Raw genomic sequence first — 20,800 nt, 5'->3', positions numbered from 1 at the left:
CACGCTCTTGGCAATAAATATATCAATTAAAAAGTTACCTCTCAGTTTCCTGTTGGCAGCTGTCACAGTTCCGTGCTGGCAGGAGGCTGGTAAGAAGGGGAGGTGCTGTGCCCTGACAGGAGGGCAGCCGGGTGCTCTGGGGGTCCCTGCAGGGCTGGGCTGAGCAGGCAGGGAGCTCACCTAGCCCCTGGCTTTCCTGGGAGTCCCTCACACCCTACTGGGGATTGGCCTCACTCAAGTGCTTTTGCAAAATCTCAAGAGGAAACAGGACCGTGTGGGTAAATCCTGCGGCTGGAACACGGTGTTCCAGGCACGGTGCCCAGCGATGGGGGGGCTGCGGTGCCAGGGGCATCCATGCTCCTTCGACGCTCCAAACTCCCTGAGCGCACGCTGGCCTGGCACAGAGCTGCTGCAGACCCGCAGCAGCGATGGAAGTGGTGGGTCTGGTTGCTGACAACCACCACAGAGGAATCCAGCTCTGACAAGAGCCATCCTAGGCTTTCCTGCCCAAGTCCTCCATTCCCTTCTCCCTAAAGGGACGTTTCCCTCCCCAGGCACCGTGAACCCCTGAGACAGCCTCCTTCACTAAAACTGCAGTCCCTGTAAGTGACAGCGCTTTATCCCACACCGCACCACGTCCCAAACAGGCACCTGGCACCCTCCCCTCCCAATGCAGGGTTCAGCCTGAGCGTCCCAGCCAATATTCATCCCAGCAAAGACCTCCAAATGATTTCGCAACAGCGCAAAAACACTGCTCCTTGAAAAGACACCAGAGAGCACTTTGGAAAGCTGAGAACAGAAACCTGGGCCTCTCTTCCCACGCTTCCAACAGGCAGCACTGTCAACATCACCACAGATAAGCCCATCCGTGTGGGAACCCAAACAGCTGCTCGAGCACGAAGATATTGCAGAGACAGCAGATCCTTATTCACAGGGCAGAACAGCCCTAAGCCCACTCCCGCGCTGACAGAACTGCAGGATTGGTGAGGAGCTCGCTGCTGCAGAGCAGGGGGAGGCAGAGCTCCGTTCCCAGGCCAGCCTGCTCCAAAGCGCCGTGAAATGCAGCACCTTGGCTGCCCACACCCTGGGATAGTCTCCGGCATCCACAGAGCTGCACAGAATGGTAAAGGCAGCAACAGGTCTCAGACTGTAGAACTGCACTTTCCAGCTTCTCACTCCTTCAGCCCCAGCCCAGTGCTGTTTGCCCCAGGAGATGCAACAGCATCAGGCAAAGAACGGTCTCGAAACTCTTCACCTCCTCATGACCAGGCCAAGAGATGGGAGAGGTACAAACAGCGAGATGCTCATGTCTCACAGCAAGAGTAAATCAGAACAGTGTGTTCTTTGGCAGGACAGGGACAGTTTACTCTTCCAGTTACTGCTGGTTTATAGAAGGTGTCTGAGAACTAATAAAACTGGAAAGTGTCTCAGGTACTCAACTGAGGCTCCACCAGCCTGGCTCCCTCCCCAAGCACACTGATTGCAGATAAGCGTCTGTGCGCAAAGAGGTGGTTTTCCTGCTGCAGGAGCCGAGCAGCCGCTGGAAGGCTCGGCTGAGCACTGCCCGGGACCAGGCACAGAGCTCGCCAGGGAAAGGCTCCACAATTTCAAGCCACACGTGACACCGGAGAGGTCCCAGCTCGAAACAGAACCAGATTTCCCATTAATCTGGAGATTGTTTTAATAGATGTTTCATACTCTGAAAGAGAGGACTGAACATCTAACTGAAAACCCTGCCAGGAAAAAAACTACATTTCAGAAAACACATTTTACTTCCCTGATCTGAAATTTTTTTAGGTGCTAAAATCTGTGAAACCCAAAACCTGCTTATAAAGCACCTCTGCCCTCACCTCACCAGACTTTGGTATTAAAGCATTACCAAAGTCCAGCTGAGAACATCAAAGAAACACAGTTTTACATGGAAAATACACCCTGGCAAAGCTAAGCTCACTCCATGTGTGGCACAAAACACAGGGGAGATGGTGTGACAGAACCAGAGACAGGACTTTGACAGCTACACATGCAGTCACCCAGTGGAGAACATATCCAGCTGAGGAGTCCAAACCGGAGAAGAAATGAAAAAAACAGGACGATGTCCCAAAGACGGAGGTTGCCAGGGAAAACAACAGCCACAAAAGAAAGAGAGCAGAGGGGTTTGCAGATCAGGCTGAGCACTGACTAGAGCAGTCTGAATCAAGTTAAGGAACAAAGAGGTAAAACCATGGACGCTGGGAAAAGAATTATCCCCTGAAGGCACCTGGCAGTGAGGAGGAGGTGGAGGAAAGCACAGAAGGAGATACAGATCAGGGGAAGAAAGATGTTTTTGCCCTCCAAACCAGACTAGTTTGTGCGTGAGGTTTTATCCAGCACCGTCTCACACAACCAACACTCCAGTCTGGGGACCTCTTCGTATTCTGTCTGGTTTTCTCTGAAGGAAAAGAGCTGTGGGAGTGTGGGAAGTGTACAGAGGCCAGGCAAGTTGTTTTACAAAGACCTGTGTACCACGCTTTAATAACTTTTACAAGAAAGCACAACTTCCATTGAATTTCATATAAACTTCACAGCTTTCGGGAGAACAGAGTCATGGCCCAGAACAACCCACAGAACTGGTTTCACTCTCAGGTACTGCAAAACCAACCAATCCGTGGGACCATGTCCTGACTTTGTGAACAATGACAGACTTGAGCAATGGCAACTGCCTCCAGGTAGAAGAGCTTCCAATCAGCTCATCATTGTTGCACCTACCCCATAATTTCAGACTCAGAATTGATTAAATTTTCTGAAAAAGCCAGTCATTGCACCACCAGGAAGCACGAACACCCTGGCAAACGATAGAACATTTGTGGTGAGGAGCCAGCACTGCTTGACCCATTCAAGGTCACCCAGAGAGGTTTCGGTAAATTCGGCTGTAGGATGATTCCTCCTTCTTAAAGTTGGAAAAATGGAACAAGCTTTTCTGAAACAAAGACATTTATTAAAAACTGTTCAGAAAGAAATCCTCCTGATCCCCAGAGACATTTTCACCGTCCTTGGGAAGTTTATAGGGAAATAAAACCAACCCCAGGAGTTCCACCAGGAGCAGTGTCCAGCAGCAGTGGCATCACAGCTAACACTCCAGGCCCCTCATGGCAGCAATGCTGCTGGCCATCCTGCGGGGCACACTTTTGGCCACTTGCCGGTACTCCTCTGGTTTTGCTTTCAGCAGAGTCACAATATTTTGCAGTGTTCTTGATGGCTGAAGGCCGAGGGCATCCATCACGTTTATTAGGTAATCTGCAAGATTAAAGACGAACACGCATTTGAACAGGCAACAGGCATCGTGCAAATTATAGTTACACAAATCTCGCCACAACCAGCTTGTAAAGGAATCCTCTCCATTCAGGAGGACTTGGACTTTCAGTCAGAAACACAAAGCCACAAAGAAACAGAAGTACTGGAACATCACCTTTCCCTCAGAGTGATGTGACAGAACACTTTGCAATAGAGAAACTGTGACCTCTCTGCCACATCAACATGCTCAGATTAAAAGAGAAACCCAGGCTGCAGTTCCATTCAATCTAAGGATGGAGGAGCCCCTGGCTACAGCAACAGCTCTCAGGACGCCTGCACCGAGCTTACCAATGTCTGTTGCAAGCTGCTTCGTCGAGTGCACCGTGAGCTCTGGTATCTGCAGGATGACTTCGCAGTAGGTCTGCATCGTGGCTCTGGCGATGGAGCCCAGCCAGTAGTCAGCCATGTTATCCAGCTCTGGCAGTTCATCTCCTACAGAGAGACGTCTCATCAGCGGTCTCGCTCACCTGCATTTGCTGGCTTTGCAGCAACACACAATCCATAAACGGTTAACTCTTTCTTCAAGAGGACATCAAGGAATTTATTAGATTTCAGGGTCTGTCGGCTGGTTTTGGAGTAATCAAAGCATCCTCCCTAACACTACCCAACACAGAATGTTAACTTGAGACCCAAACCACTTTGCTTCTTTCTATTACATCCCCAGGCAAGTCACTTCCAAAGGGCTGAGAGGTGACCAGGGGCACTGCCTGACATATTCTACAGGATCATCTTCCAGGTCTGGGCTACAAGCTACTGCAATGGCAAGGACTCACAGGCCTTTTTTTCAAGCCCTAAAGGGTTTTCAAGCCCATCAGTGTTTTGAAAGTTAATGAACTATTAAGCATGTAAATACAATGACAAAATAATTAATGCTAAAACCTAAACTAAAGAGCATATTCTCAGAAGGCTACAGGAAGATTACAAATACCAAGCTCTATGCTTCCTCGCTTGTTGGTGGAAACAAATACCAAGAAGAAATTAACCACAGCAAACCCCAGTGCGCTGCCAGCCTGCGGGAAGTGTTCTGGAGCTGCTGCTGCTAACTGCAGCGGGACTGATGACACAACAGGTAAGGAAGGCTGTCTGAACAATGAACATGAGCCAAAACCCAGCTTGCTATAACAACCTAAGGAAAGACACTCAGAAAGAACTCTGGGGAGAGTTTAGAAGAGGCACTTGGGCCATGGCTGTCCCGGACAGCACCCACCACGCTTTGCACAGCACAGGGTTCACTACAGTGGCTGGTATCTGATCACTAAGGACTCTGGTGGCACTGGAGCTCCAGTGGATCTCCAATAGCTTTGTTACCATAGCACATCCCATGCACATAGTGTCAGAATGGGAAAGCTCCCCCCCCCACCCCCCAACAACACCTCAAGTTTCCAGTTTCACCCTACCTTGTTCTGGGGGGTAAGGCAGTTTTCCAGCATGCAATGCCAGCTCCAAAGCAGAATCCTCTTGAGTGACAAATGGCTCCAGATGGAGAGGAAGCGACATAATATATTGCCCAATCTAGAACAAAAGCACAAAGAGCTGAGTCGCTGCACAAGTGTGAAGCAAGTACTTTGTTAGAGAAAAAAGTCCACTGAGGTAATTCATCCCTGAAAGCAGAACACCTCCAGAGATGGCATAGCCCCACTTCTCTGGGCAAGCTGGGCCAAGGCCTCACAACCCTCAGGAAAACATTCCAGATACACCGAAACACTGTCCACGAGCTTGCTAAACCTCATCGAAGTCTATCAGGTAGCTAGATCTAAACTACCCATGATAAAATTTTCCACAACTTGACTGACTACCCTTTTTTATATGTTTCTATTTCTTCTAAACCTTTAGAAGCAGATATAACAGTTTGCAGGCCATAAGCCAGAGGAAACCACAATATTACAAGCTTTTCACTGCATCCTGTACCTGAAGAATCCATTCCCTTGTGATGCACGGAATGGTAGTAACAAAAAAATCTTGCTTATGAAATTATATCTGTATTTACATAATAATAGCAGATAACATCAATATCTGAATTGCCAATTTGGCAACAACTTGGAACACCAGCCAGAAGAATGGCAGAGCAAATCAAGTGCTGTTCAGCAGTGCAGAGCTGAGGAGCACCCAGCCAGAAGGAACAAACAGCTCACTCCCCTCTTCCACTCAGACACCCCACTGCCAGAAAGGGTCCATTGTTATTCCAGCAGAAAGAGAAACCAGGAGTCACATAAGGATTAGAAGGGTAAGAGCTCAAGACTTTCTAGCTTCACAGTATGGTTAAATCACTCCAACAGACACTGCAGGAACTCCCACGCTACACTGGCTGTGTTACAACATGCTCAGTATTCACCCACAAACAAAAAATGACATTTCCTGGCCCGTTATGAGAGTTAACACCACAAACAGCGCAGTTCAGTGGGGAAGAACCTCTCCTTGCGCTCCCAACATTCTTTTGCTGCTCCAGAATTTGACAGGGATTTCATAAAAGCTGCAATGAGCAGCAGAGCTGATGAAGGCTGGACCACTGAGCACATCCATCACCATCACAGAACCGTTCTAACAGATACCGTGATTTTACAGCAAACTGCAGAAACACAGAAGGGATCCCCCAGCACTGGGCTTCCAGTCACAGCCCTTGCCTGCTCTTACATTGCTGATGTATTCCAGAGGAGTCAGGCTAAAGTTTGGCAGGTCATCTGTCAGGGTCTCACCAATCCCACCAGAGTTCCAACCCTGTAAGACAAAATGTGACCAGAGAATTTATGGCCTTCTGGAGCATGAGGTCCATTGGTCACAGGTGACACAAACTGTGACTACCCAAGGACTTCTAGAAAGCAGAAAACAGATGGTGAAAAACCTGCTTCTGTTTCCTCCTTTGGGCCCAAAACTTACACAGCCCTTTCCACAGGGCTGTGGGAAGTGGGTGAGAAGTACACACTCACACGGGTTAACAAAAACAAAGCTCCAAACAAACATCAGAGCTTGCAAACACAGCTATCTGCTGTAAATGCTGCGGACAAAGGGAGGAAAACCTTTACACCAACTGTAGCTCATGGAAGAAATGTGATACCAGAGGGAAACAAGGTGAGCAGTACTGAGCTGTGCTCCACCCTACAGGATCCCACGGGTACCCCCTGCCAGCTTGGATCAGATTGATGCACCCATTACTTACCATCTTTGAAACAAGTAAGAGTTGCTGTTTGATACGGAGAAAAACAGAATCAAAAGCCAAGTGGTGTGCGAGCTGGTTGAGGCGGCTTAGGGCAGTCCGAGATGAAGACAACAAGTTGTGGTTGCTCGTACCTTTTTCCTAACACACAGACACAAGGAAAAAGTTGACAAACAGAAGTAAAACTAACCAAAGAGAAGCTATGTTAACATTCTTAAAGAGGTCCTTATGAGGCCACCCCAATACAAAAAGGAGCCTTCCTCTGCAATGGCCCAGCTTGTTTCCTTCGACGTGCCCTATTCAAACCAGTTATTCACGACAGAAACATTGCACTGCTCCATAAAATATAGAACAAAGCAGCGGCAGCACATTCTGGCTGTGCCAGGCACCAATACAGGCGAGGCATGGAGAAACTTGCAGAGAGGACGGCAAAGCCACCTGTTCTCAAAGGGCACAACTGCCTGACTCCCTGCAGGGAATGAAGCAAACATGCTACATGAAGGTACCCATGGAACTGGACTACTTAGCAAGGGTTTGAAGTCAAACATACAACATCGAAGGCAGAGTGCAGGTAAATTTAAGCACAAAAGAAATCAAAACATTTTGAGGAAATAAGAGACAGAACTCATAACCTTGACTTCCCTGCTACATGTGACCAGTGATGGCAAGCAGAACTTCGATCCATGAGGAGATAACTGGAGTCATTCTACCCTGTTCACAGAGGCATGCAGGAACGGTCTCGCAGAATGATATTTCAGAATGGATAGTGCAGCAGAGCATTGAGCAGCAAGAAAGCCTTGAGAGACCAGTATGCAGGTTCTGGAGCTTGAGACGGCACCAACACAACCTACCTAATGCTTTCTGCGACAACGAAATGAAATGCTAAGGGCAAGTACACAAACACAGCCATGGTCTGGGGAGAGATGGAATGAGTCCAGACTTCTTGACTTTGGATATTTCATCTCTCCACAGATCGGTGTAGAAGACTTGGAACACAGCCCATCAACAGGCTGCAGCTCAGGATGAGAAGTGATCAGGCTGTAGGGGCAATTCAGGTCATATATACCCAATGTGGGCCCAACAGCATCCCTTGAGGCAGGCTCTCTCAAGCACCAGAGCTACCTTTAGAGTGTAAAGCGTTTCCATAAGGCTGGCATACTCTGATGGATTCTCCTTCACCAGATAATTGTATTCCTGCCAGGGATTCTTTATGGAGCATTTCTTTTCTGTGGAACTGGTATCTTGAAAGCCAGAAAAGCTACACGGGCTGTAAGAGTCTGAGAGATGCTTCCCAGCAGTCGATAAAATCCTGAAAACAAGTACACAAAAGTCACCAGCACAACCTTCCGAGATCAGCGTTCCTGTCCTCATCCTGGCTAAAGGACCTACACTTCCTTTATGTTACTCCGAGGGAGAGAGAGCATTCACTGCCGGCAGATACAAATTACAGCCAGTTCTCACGTCTACCATGCAACTCAAAAACTGCAAAAATATTGAGATGAAAAGGAGAGGATTGTGCTCTTGCAACATAGGGCAAACCCTGAGCAAACCCAGCCTCTTCTGCCCCGCAGGCCACTGTCCTACACAAAGCACAGCACTCAGGTCCAACTAAAGCATTTCACCGTGCAAGAGGCTGAAGGCAGAACTGCTCACAAGCAACAAAAGATCAACACGCTGCCTGTGCCTGACGCTCCTCGGGTTACACGGAAGGGCCCAGGGAAGGCACACCTCGATTCATTTCAGCAAGTGATTGATGCCCCATGTCACAAGGGGGTGAGAATCTTGCCAATTTGATCTGGTGGAAAATTCCTTCCAGATCCCAGTTCTGGCAGTCCCTTTCACACCCAACCGTGTGCCCAAGACAAAGGACGGCTGTGACTGTCTCAGGGCACACGGCTGAGCAGAGCAATCTGTGAACCATCTCTGATGATCCAAACCATGCGGGTAAATCACTGTGGCACTGCTTTCCCTCCTTAGTCTACACAACAAAAGCACCTCAGGGTTTGTTTTCTTTCAGCTTGGTTCCTACGTTGACAGCTCATGAATTAAGTTCAGCTGCGCTCACCTGTTGGCCAATTGCTGCTCAAAGTCTCCACACTGACGAAGGAGCTCACCACAAGTAGCAATTATCCTGGGAAAGAACAAAAACACACGTTGTGAGATCCGAGGCTGATAATGCCAGACCTCCCCCAGACAGCCCATCGGGGACACACATCAGGTGATTACAAAATGCAATAACCAAACTGCAGCCCAGGGGGGGACACGTCTGTCCAGAGTCACTTTTTTGGCTGTTAACTCAGTTTCCAGTTGATAACATACCACTCTTTCTGCCCAACAGCCCCATCCACACACTGCTTCTTGTCATCACGGCTAAGGCCAGCTCAGTATCACTGGGGAAAACACTAAGATCTGCTGATATATGAAGTGCCATGACAAGCAGCCTCGCTCCAGACAGGGTAGGGAGCCTCACAGCACATGCTGTGCCAGCAGCAACCTGAAACCCAGTCACTAATACTAATGCTCCCAGTAGCACTCAGCTAAGTGGGCACAGCCCTGTGTTCTGCTCTAAGAACCTGTGTAAACCAACCCCAGGCAATTCCCTTCCAACTTTGATACAAAAATCAGTTCCGAGCCAGACAAAAAGAATCCCCTTTACCGGACAGAATTTTGGAATGCAGTCCAGTCCTCTTGGAAATGGGAATCCGAGAGGACATCATCTAGTTTACATTTCTTTCGGATTGACTGCAGAGTATTTGTAAAGTCGGAAGCATATCTGTGAAGAGAGACAGCACCAGTGCAAGAGAAGAGGTTGGAGCGCAGCATAATGGCACGTCCTGTCATTTGCTCATTCAGTCCTCTCCAAGGGCCAAACAAGAACAGAAATACTGAAGGAAGGGCAGTTACGTAGAGAGGCTGTTGTTCCAGTTCACATACATGGATGTGAGAATGGATCAGCCACAGCCCACTCAAACCTGCACTGGAAGACAGGGAGAAACTCAGAGTGATGGACACTGTGTGGCTACTCTAATTTCTCACCCATGGGTCACCAGGAACTCTCCATGCCCATAAGGAGTGATGAGTAAGATGTCTGTGTTACCACTACATTAATCACATTGCCTAGGAAAGGCCAGCAAAAGTTTACAAGGCTCCTAGTGCTCCACCACCACTTGGCCCTTACTCCAGGAACAGTGACAACGATCTTGTGAACTTGTTTTCTCAGCTACTCCCCAGATGAGAACATGGATAAAAAGGAGAACATTTTGTTTCCAGCACACCCCGTTTTTCTTTTTCTTTTAAATAGTGCCCATAAGCTGGAGGAGTGCACACTGCTATGTAACTGCCCATAAAGAGGGTGAGATCAGAGAAGTATGCTTCTCTTTCCCTCACAAGGCAGCAAGGTAACTGATTCATACCTTGTGAGCAGCTCTTTCAATATCAGCAAAGAATAAGGAGACAATCAGGACTGGAACGTGACTCAAGCAGGTGTCACCGATACTTTAAGACAAGAACTTACAGTGAACTTCACGCACAAGGTTACCTCACACTCAGATTCTGAACATGAGGTCACTTGTCCCAGCAAGTGTACAACTCACTGAGTTCTGCCTCCATCACCCTAATTTGTCTTAGCCTCATTTTGTTTCAGGAAACATTTTTCCCTCCAAAAGGATTTATTAAAAATGAAAATTCAGTCCAATCAGAACAGAAAACAGCAGAGAAAAGTCTTCCATCTTCCAGTTTTCCCCCAAGAGTCACCGCCTCAATGAGTGGCAGGAGGGGCTATTGACTGACTTCTATGCTGGTTAGAGATACTTTCTGCTCTCAGCCATTGCTCATAAACTACAGTGTCCCTGGCCACAAACTGAGTACTCGTTACTCCCTCAGGATAAAGCAGCAGTGTAACTAAAAGCACCTTACTTTGTGAACAGAGCTTTCAGGGCCTTCAGGAGCCCACACACGCCCAGGCCATCCGTGAGTTTAACGCAGTTGTCGATGGCTCCGGAAGCCAGAGTGAAGAGTTTGCCAACAGAATGGTTCAGTTCTTGGACACAGTCAATTACTTCCCAATGCTCCTAAATAACAACAACAAAGCTGAGCCTCATTCTTCTTTCAGCGAGTGTCTGGCCACTACAGACACCTTGTGTAACACGTCCTTGTCCTTGCACCCTCCAACCTTGTGGCACACAGGGGAAAACAACACCGATTGCCTCCAATCTCCTGCACGGTGACTGTTAACAACAGGCAGGCTGACAAATCCCATGTTCCCCAGGTCCTCAAGGAAAAACAGTTCTGCCACCAACAATCTTCCACCAAAATGACCTCCCTCCCACCCAACCTCACTCTTAATAAATTCCATCAAACCTGAAGCAAGCTCTTGGTTGACAGTACTATCCTGGCAAAGCCTTTCTCCAGCAGATTCACCCAGAGCCAGTTACTGGATGAAGGAGCAGAGGAAAGGAGTTCCCTCCAACCTGACAGAGCTGCCGAAATGAACTTTATCTCATAAACGAAATTTACTTGGGCTGATGGTTAGACTTGATGATCTTAAAGGTCTTTTCCAACCTTAATGATTCTATAAGTCTTGATTCTACTTAATGGTATCAAAATACACTGCAAACAGGAAATATTACCAAAAATCAGAGGAGGAGACAGAGCAATAACTATGACAAAGACCCTCATATTTTCAGCAGAGGCCTCCAGCCGCTCCCTGTGTGGTTGAACAAAGACTGCTAGATTACCAATGGCACAGCGCTGATCTGAACAAGGAGATTTTCCTCTTCCAGGTCTCCATACTCAAGCTGGTAGGGTTTGTACGGACCATACACGGCTTCCACCAGTTCCATCACTTTTACCAGGTTCTGCTCCTCTGAAAAGAATCAGATGTTTAGTCTATAAATAGATGAACATGATACTAAAAACCTTGTTCCAAGCAACACGCAGTAGTTCTTCAATTAGAGCATGCTGCCTACACAGCCTTGGAATGTTGCACAACAGCTTTAAGTCCCAACTACGCAGACTTTTTTTCCCTTTCCTTTTTTTTTTTTTAAAAAAAACAAGGTTATTCACACTACCTGCTTCCTAAATACAAGATGTTCTAACTCAACAAGTGCCTCAAGAAAATTATCACTCATTGCTTCAAAACAGCCTGGGTGACAAAAATCTATCAAAGATTCCAACCTACAGTAGAAGAAGGGTAATGAAACCATTTGTGAAGTGAAACGCATTGCTCCCACAGCTTAAAACAGGGCAATCTTCATTTATCAGAAAACCTGGTTCATACTTAAAATAATTGACACTGACTCAATTTACTTAGCACTACAACTTCATGGTGTTCTATCAACCAGAGCTGAACATGAACCACAAACTCAGCATTTCAGTGCCATTCCCTTGAGCAGAGAGCTGCAAATCCAAATGAAAACCAGGCTTGAATGATTATTTCTCAAATCAGAACCGGACACTCACTGTTACTGTGAAGTTTTGCCAAACTCAAACTAGATGCAAACCAGAATCAGTTTTAATTCTGGACATAAGAAAAAGCTTTTATGCCCTAGGGACAGACAAGCAATGGAGCAGGTTGTCCAAAGCCTGTGCTATCTCCATGTTTGGACATTGTCAAGATCACACTGGACAATATCCTGTGTAAGGTGGTCTGAACTCACAGTGGGCCTTGCTTGGAGCAGAAGGTTGGCCTAGATCATGTCCTAAGATCCCTTCCAACACAAATTATCCTATGAATCACAACTGAACCCTCCCCTCACAGACACACATATAGGAACTGGTTTGACCCAGCCCTGCTGAGTCACCTGGCCTTTCCATTCCTGAGATATTTCTCTTCCCAAACATCTTACCCCACAGCAAAAAAGATGGAAATAAAGAACTTTTTTTTTAACACACTCAGATGACACTTTAGCAGCTTTCTTCCTGTTTCAATGTCTTCTGGAGTCTGACATCTTTTTGCCAAGTTCTTTTTAATCATTTCTACTATGAAACACAAGCAAAGCCAAGCCAACAAGAGAAAATGACTGACAAGAATAAGCAATCGCAAAGACCACAAAACCAGATACAATGACAGTCACACTCCCTGAAACTGCCTGGTAATCATAATTTACATGATAAAGCATCTGGGTTTAAATAGCTTAAGACAATGTTATGAGGAACCAAACACAGGAAACGCAGCCTTAGAAATGCTTTAATTTAGGATTTTCCCATACCCGGTTGTTGGAGGGGCCCTACCAGGTTAATAAAGGCCTATAAATAGGCATTAGCTCAAGTCAGGCATAAACTCGTGTAAACACAGCACTGCTCTGCAGTTTGTGGGAATTATTCACTAGATCATGACCAAGTGAGATGACAACACCATTGGATAAGGAAAGCACGGGTCAGATTCTGAATAAAATACTGAGTGCAGCGGTTCAGAAATAATCAAGTGAAAACACAGAGCCAAATGTTAAAACATAAGCCAGTAGCAGCAGATAAACGACAAAACAAAGATTGGAGGCAGCTTTCAGGAAGGTTTTCTAATTGTATAGGAAGATGTGACCTAATTCCAAGAAACTACTTGACTCCTGTATTTCGTGACTTTTCACAAGGTCACGGATATTTCCAGACCACTTCCCTAAAGACATTTCCTCATCCATTAGACAGAAGAACTACTACTGCTTGTCAATGGAAAAGCGCTATTATTTGCCTGGGACAGCAAGCACACTGAGAGCAGGACTACGTCAGTGACCACATTCAGTACTAGGTCAACATCTTCAGGGTCAGACACACACATACAACACAAAGGTGCAAATGCCATGGAACTGGCAATATTGCGGAAGATATAACCCCTCCCTCCATGTAAAACTAAACCAAATCCCACAATGGAACTTCACAAAAGAGCTTCACAAGAGAACAACAGAATCCAGCACAAGAGTCTTACTCAGGTTTGGCAGCATTGCCAATTCCAGCCCTTTGGCAAAGTGGGTGGTGGCATCGTAGAGCTCCAGCAGCTTATTCAGCTTGGTTTCTCGGTCCATTCTCTCCATGGCGGTGCTTAGGCACACGGGGATGGAAGGCACCAGCGCTCCCAGAGTTTGAATCAACAACACAGTCACAACTTCATGGGGGTTCTTGAAAACCTGTGGTACAAGCAAAAGCGTGTTATTTCAGAGGAACACGAGAGGCAGCTGCCAGAGAGCGCTCTACAACATACAAACCACGCGTCACTGCCTCATCAAAGACACACTTGTCCCACTCCACAGAGAACTGTGCTGGGCATGAACTTCTTTCTGCTATAGAATGGACATAAAATTACCTTTTGGTGAGAGACAGTGACATGTAGACCAAGGTGATGACATGTTGTGCACTAAGAGATCACAGATTGCTCACATGACATGAACTTCCAAACAAAAGGGAACAAAAATAAATTTGAAGGGGTAAAAAACCCCAAAGAGGTCTGCTACAACTACAAGACCCTCGCTGGCTGAGCCTGCAGCACAGCTTGATTGCAAAATCCTACATCAATACCTATTATACTGGTGAAACTGCACTTTGAATTTAGCAACCAAGAGACCAGACACCAGATATAGGTCAAGAACTGAATTCAGCAGAACACAGGCACACAGTAATTCAAAACACCACCAGGCAGAAATGGCATTTGGAAACACAGTACTCACTTTGTACAAGCATGTTAGGATAAAACACATATATTGGTAAAACATGAAGAAATAGTACCATGTCATGAGCCAAACTACCAACCAGCCAGGCAGAAGCCAGTACTGGAAAGGCCAGAAAAACTGTAATCAGCCAAGAACTTCTATTTGCATGCATCACCCTTAACTCCATCAGCATTAAATGAGTTGCAGCCTTTTACTCTGACTTTTCTGACAGCTACTCTAGCTCATCTGCTTTGTGAGCTGGGGTCACCAGAAGCCTCCTGCAGTAAAGTCACCATGGCTACTGAATAGCAAGAAGAAGATCCAAGAGTCCTTCAGAAAGTAGAAGCAGCACAGGAGATTGAGTGACATGAGCTCTGTCCCATGTGCCGCTTCTCTCTCACAGTCCCAGTTCAAAGAACACCTGCTAACACGTGAGCTGGCATCTGACCTGTAAGTCACATCGAATCATTAGGCAGAAAAAATACATTTCAAGGAAACACTGAGCTCCTTTGCAGTGCAGGCCTAGCACTGGCACCAGGCTCCATAACACAAAGATAAGAATCTCGCCCTTCATGGATGAGAAATTCTTGCAGACTCAACAATATGAACTTACTTCTTCATTTCACTAAAAGGACAATAACTTTTTCTGGATCCTACATTATTCTTAGCAGAAAAAACAAGCACAGAGACTCCAACGGGCAACGACAGAAGCCCTTGGTATCTCACACAGAGTGACAAGAATCAGTCCAACATGACCTTGAGGGCCTCTTCCCGGCCAAGCGATAAAGCAATTCAGGCATTTCAAGTGTCTTGCAACAGAACACATTTGCAACACTGACAAATTAGATTTAACTTAAGATACAGATGAAAGTGATAGAGCAGCTTTAATGTCAATAACACAGCAACCTTGCTGTTGGTAGAACACCAGAAATCAAATCTTATCTTCAAGAGCTGGACAAGAAACAGAAAGCAGACTGCAGGCTCTGTCTTGCACTGATAAGGCACAGAGGATAGCTCGGAGCGAGCGCCAATGAGCTATTCTGAGCTTTATGAGAATTAAGAGCATGCCTCGTCCTCTCCCGTGCCCCGCAGCGCTACTGAACAGCCACCACACCTGTGTCGCCCACTGCAGCTGCGAGTGCCAGGTCCCAAGGAGTGTGTCGTACAGTTCCGTCAGCTGGCGATTCAAGCTCAGGTCGCTCTGGCAAAGGTCCTGCCACGCTGCCACTAGCTGCACCTGCGGGGGTCACAGAACCATTCTAAGAGCAGAACTGACAGCCCATAGACACAGCTCCTGTTATCCCAAACCAAGAACTTCCTATGCAAAGCACTTCTGCAAAAGCACAGTGCCCACACTTGCTCCTCTCTCCAGATTTCAGCCTAATGCTTTGCTAGAATTCAGCATCATCGAAGGAAGAGACTTCCAGCATGCAGCTAGAGGCTGCTCAGTTGATTCAAAGATTTAATTAACATTGGTATTTTACTCATAAAATGAGACCGAAACCGATACCCCCACATAATAGTTGAAATACTTGGCAAGCCCCAGCCTCAAACTTAATCCTCAAAAGTCACAGTCCTGAGAGAACTGCCGAGGATCAAGTTATGGCTACAGAACTGTCTGGAATTCCAACTTTTAATCTTACCTGAAAAGAGTTTACATAAGTTAGCAGCTGGCAAGTTGCAATAAAGTCACTGCTGACAAAGCTGCATCCAAGAAAAGCAAAGCTAAACTCTAAGGCACAGAGAAACCAAGCAGAAAGCACATATCCCGTGTCTGCTGCAGGAAGGGACAAAAAACCCTGAACGGAAAATTATTCCCAAAACACGGAGTAACCAAAGCTGTGCAGAGCCAGAAAGAGAAGCCAGAGGACAAAACAGGTTCTGTAGTTCTCAGGAGAGGAAAGGCAGCACACATGGTGGAGCAGCTCCCCCTGCAGCCCAGCTCTTATTCCACTGCTCAAATATTATCAAACCGCTTACCTTGTGGCATTTATAATAATAAGCAAGGAGCTGGGGCATCCGATCGATTTCCGCGAAGACTTTAACAAAAGTTTTCGCCTGATCTAAACAAAATAAAACAAGAGGCAGTCGACAGTGAGTCTGAAAGCGGAAGACAAGGCATTGGTCTGAGCAAGAGACTTCATCTTTGAAGGCAGTACGCGCAACAGCCCGCACAGAAAGGAGCGCTTTCACCCTCTGCTTGCTTTTCTCCTCAAACAGGAGAACTCCTAAACCCCACATTCAAACAGGAACAGGCAGCAGACAGGAGGGATGCATCTGACTTCTTAAATTTAACTTCTTAACCAGCAAAAGTATCTAGTATTACAGAAAGCTAAAACCAAAGTGTTTCCTATGAGGAAACAATTGTTTTCCAGAAACAAGCTGCTGTCTACAAAACTAGATCACCCCTCACAAAGGCCTCAGCTTTGCCTCCAGAAGTCCTCAAACCTACCCCTAAAGCCAGCTGCCTCAGGACTGACTGACAGCACAGTGCACCCCGACACGAAGCACTGGAAGCGCCCCAGGTCTGCTCTGCTCTGCACTGCACAGAGATGGCTACAGGTCTGTCCACAAAACACAGCGGGGGCTGAGAAGCTAGAAACAGGCCTTGTTTCACAAACAGGCCCCAGGATGCTGAGAAACTGGAACACTGAGTAAGTCAAAGTGCTCCTCAGCTGTGGGGATCAGAGAACACAGCCTCTCTGGGGATATGTTACAGACTTATGTTAAATTTATAGGAGCTGGACTTCGGGAACAAACATGACTTCACAATAAAGAGGGAAACTCTCTTCAATGAGGAAAAATCCTATGTCTTTACATGCCCAGAACAGTCTCTGAAAGTCAACGCAAACAGTGCTCCAAGTGAACTGTTCTGCACAGTACACCTGGGCAAAGGACCTTGTGCCAGCAGAGCTGCTGCCAGCCCCTTCCTTGCACCTCTGCATTTGCTTTGGTGAAGACCTCAGAGCAGGTGAATATTCACTTCCCTTTCATATCCTGAAACACGATCCTTTATGTCAAGTTTCAGTAAAGGGTAAAGCACTGCAACAGCAGAAAAATGGCATGGGACCTGCTGTGAAGATGATGAACACAGCTCCAGGGGAAAAGGAGGCTGTGCCAGGAAGGAAAGCCAGCAGAGGAAGGGGAGAGATTGCTGTGTAAAGGATTAAGCACATTTGTTAGAAACACAGCACATAGAGCTTCTTCCCTCCTCTGCTCTCTCCAGCAGCCGGCAGTCGCTGCTGTCCCTCAGCTTCACACAGACAAGAACCCCAAAGTGCTGCGCAGCAAAAGCACCAAGACCCCAGATACTTGCTGGGACATCATGGTGCAGCTAGATGAGAGGCAACAACCAGAGTTGGGATTTTTCAGAAGTGGTGGGACCATAGGAGAGGAAAGGAGGAGGGCAGAGAACAGTTTAGAAAGCTAAATATTCTAAAAGAGAGTTTATAAAAGAACCTTTCCAAGGAAAACCAGAGGCCTGCTGGTCACTGGAGCAGCACTTCCCATTTGGGGGCATCCATGCGTAACTGAACAGCATCAGCAGGGCAGCCCTGCCTCAGCACCTCTGTTTTATGCATCCACCTGGCCTATAAAACCAGCTCTCCTTTTCCTTGTTTGCACAGTTCCCACAGGTACCTGTAGAAGAATCAAAGGTGCACTCAATTGCAGGCAGCTGCAGAGCACGTATTACCTGGCACCTGGCTCCACTAGAAGCAGCACACAGGAAACATCAAGACATAGTCCCCACCCAAACAACATTTTGCTTGTTAAGGAAAATAAACTCCACACTGACAGTAAGTGACATGAAGACTGACTGACCTACAGACTGGGAGTTAAAAGCAGCGACAATCTGAGGGCTGGCCATGGCCTCCAGTCGATTCTTCAGAGCCTCGAGATGCACGCACTTCTCAGAGTAATCTGGCGTATCTACAAGCATGGCCAGGCTGCTCTGCATGCTCGTCAGTTTGGCCGATATCACAGACACATCCTGCCACCAGGGAAAGGCGACCCGGTTACCAAACATGCCCTTAGAAAGCATTCATACCCATTTCATAATGACGCTTCACAAACAGGTAGATGTTTTAAAGCTACCTCAAAAACCTCCCTCTAAACACAGCTTCCCTAGAGAGCTGAAGGCTCAAAAAACAAAAAGAATAAGGGGTTATCCACCTGTGTTTTAAGAGTCTCTTCAATATCAGCACTTAACGTGCTCCATTTGTCTGCTTCCTGAAGTGACTCGGCAGCCAGCTGCATCCTAGATTTCACTCGGTCAATCTCCATGAGGACCTGAAGGAAAATGAATATAAAAGTTGCACATTAAGACAAAAGATGGATGCCACAGATACTTACATCATGGGAGCCGTTGCTGGCTTGGACTTAAAAAACTGAGAAAAATGATCATGCCTGTTACAAGGAGGAAGGAGCTGTCTGAAAGCGCTAGAGAGGCAAAATCCATTTCCAAAGTCAAACAACACAAGGTTAGTTTGAACCTTGGATTTCTTCTTTTAGTATTGACTTTGCCTGAAAAATGTCAGGCACCCCAGCTAAGGCAGAAATTGGTGCCCCTGGACAGGTAACTCTGTCTGAACTGAAACAGAATCAGCTGTTCCAAAGGAAACACAGACCATGTTGGTCTGTGTCACATAACCACTTTTCTGCTATTAGTGTTAGAGAAGTGGTTTTCCCTACCTTGACTTCATAAGATTGTTTAATACGAAAAAGTGTGCAAATTTCACATGCTGCAAACACTAAGTAAAACAAGAATCTACCTGCATTGACTGAGCTGTGTCTTCTTCAAACTTCTTGATAACCTCTTTAACAAGGATCATCTGCTCCTTCAGGAATGTTGCCTCTTGTTTCAAGACTTCCACTTCCCGGAGAACTCTGGGCATGTTCTGGAGAGCCTGATGGCTTGTTTCTACAGGAACATCAAACAGAACAGTGAGGAGAGCCCAAGAACCCTTGCAGGAATCACAGAACAGTCTGGGTTGGAAGTGACTTCAAAGATCATCCAGTTCCAACCCCTGTGCCGCAAGCAGGGACACCTTCCCAAGCACGGAACAGATTAGCCAATCATAGAATCACTGAGGTTGGAAAAGATCTCTAAGCTCATACAGTCCACCCATGAGGGAGGACTCCCAGAGGAGAGAGAACAGCTCCCAGAAGTGGAGAAGGAACCCCCAGAGGTGAGGGTATGGGGCCCCAGAAGTGGGGAGGGAGGAAAGGGACCCTAGGAGAAGGCAGAAATAAACCCAGAAGGGACTCCTGGTGGGGGGGAGAAGAGAATGAGACCCCAGGAGGGAAAAAGGGGTGGGGAAAGTGACCCCAAGAGAGGAGAAGAGGAAGAGAGAAAGGATCCCAGGAGAGGAGGGGGGAGAAGAGAGAAAGAGACCTCGTGAGGGGACAGGGGGGTGGGGAGTGAGAAAGGGACCCCAGGAGGGGAGAACTGGAAGGGGACAGACCCCAGAAGAGTGGGGGCTAAAGAAAGATGTTGAGGCTCTGGAGCAAATCCAGAGAAGAGCAACGAAGCTGGTGAAGGGGCTGGAGAACAGGCCTTACGAGGAACGGCTGAGAAAGCTGGGGTTGTTTAGCCTGGAGAAGAGGAGGCTGAGGGGAGACCTCATTGCTCTCTACAACTACCTGAAAGGAAGTTGTGGAGAGGAGGGAGCCGGCCTCCTCTCCCAAGTGACAGGGGAGAAGACGAGAGGGAATGGCCTCAAGCTCCACCAGAGGAAGTTTAGGCTGAACATTAGGAAAAAATTTTTCATGGAAAGGGTCATTGGGCACTGGAACAGGCTGCCCAGGGAAGTGGTTGAGTCTCCTTCCCCGGAGGGTTTTAAGGGACGGGTGGACGAGGTGCTGAGGGGCATGGTTGGATCCCATGATCCGGTGGGTATTTTCCAACCTGGTGATTCTATGATTCTAAAAAGAACCCTAGAAGAGGATGGAAGAAGGGGGAGAGGTGGGAAAGGGACAGCAGGAAGAGGGGAGTGGGGAGGAGAGAAGGGGACCCCGGAGGGGATGGGGTAGGAAAGAATCCCAGGATGGTAAAGGGACCCGAGAAGGGAAGAAGGGGATGGAAGAAGGGGATGGAAGAAGGGGATGGAAGAAGGGGATGGAAGAAGGGGATGGAAGAAGGGGATGGAAGAAGGGGATGGAAGAAGGGGATGGAAGAAGGGGATGGAAGAAGGGGATGGAAGAAGGGGATGGAAGAAGGGGATGGAAGAAGGGGATGGAAGAAGGGGAGAGGGAACGGAGAGGGAACCCGGGGCGGGGGGGGGCAGGCCTCGGGAGAGGCCGCTCACCCTCCACGGCGTTGTTGACCTCCTGGATGAAGAGCTGCAGCTTCATGACCAGCGTGGCGGCGTGCGCGTCCACCTTGGCGGGCCCATCGTGCTGCACGGCTCGGAACGCCGCGTTCACCCAGCCCTTCACCTCGAAATCCTCCGACAAGAAGCGAGAGAAATCCATCGCGCGGCCGCGCGGCGCCGCTTGGCCCTCGGCGGCCGCCGTCCGGGAGCGCCGGAAGTCCCGCCCCCAGCGCCCACGTGGCGGGGGGGGCCGCCCCACCCCGGGGGGGCTCAGGGCCAGGCTGGATGGGGCCGGGGGCACCTGAGCCAGCGGGAGGTGTCCCTGCCCATGGTGGGGGTGGGGCTGAATGGGCTTCGAGGTCCTTTCT

At 47.8% G+C, this 20,800-nt stretch overlaps 1 protein-coding gene across 1 annotated transcript; it reads right to left on the bottom strand.

Annotated features, from left to right (window-relative positions):
* Positions 1-2,952: 2,952 nt before the first annotated feature.
* Positions 2,953-20,638, bottom strand: COG7 (component of oligomeric golgi complex 7). The gene is made up of 17 exons (XM_069870575.1): positions 20,427-20,638; positions 18,891-19,039; positions 18,292-18,408; positions 17,941-18,109; positions 16,099-16,181; positions 15,233-15,355; positions 13,401-13,599; positions 11,218-11,345; positions 10,397-10,551; positions 9,138-9,254; positions 8,547-8,612; positions 7,604-7,790; positions 6,485-6,622; positions 5,962-6,045; positions 4,728-4,842; positions 3,619-3,762; positions 2,953-3,273 (listed from the first exon to the last, which is right to left on the bottom strand). The coding sequence occupies exons 1-17, from the start codon at positions 20,590-20,592 to the stop codon at positions 3,107-3,109; spliced, it is 2,307 nt and encodes a 768-aa protein (XP_069726676.1). The 5' UTR covers positions 20,593-20,638; the 3' UTR covers positions 2,953-3,106.
* Positions 20,639-20,800: the final 162 nt, after the last annotated feature.

Source organism: Phaenicophaeus curvirostris, chromosome 16 (genome assembly GCF_032191515.1).
Source record: "Phaenicophaeus curvirostris isolate KB17595 chromosome 16, BPBGC_Pcur_1.0, whole genome shotgun sequence".
Classification (NCBI taxonomy): Eukaryota; Metazoa; Chordata; class Aves; order Cuculiformes; family Cuculidae; genus Phaenicophaeus; species Phaenicophaeus curvirostris.
The sequence above is the reverse complement of the archived record's forward strand: the minus strand, read 5'-3'. Positions and strand labels throughout refer to the sequence as shown.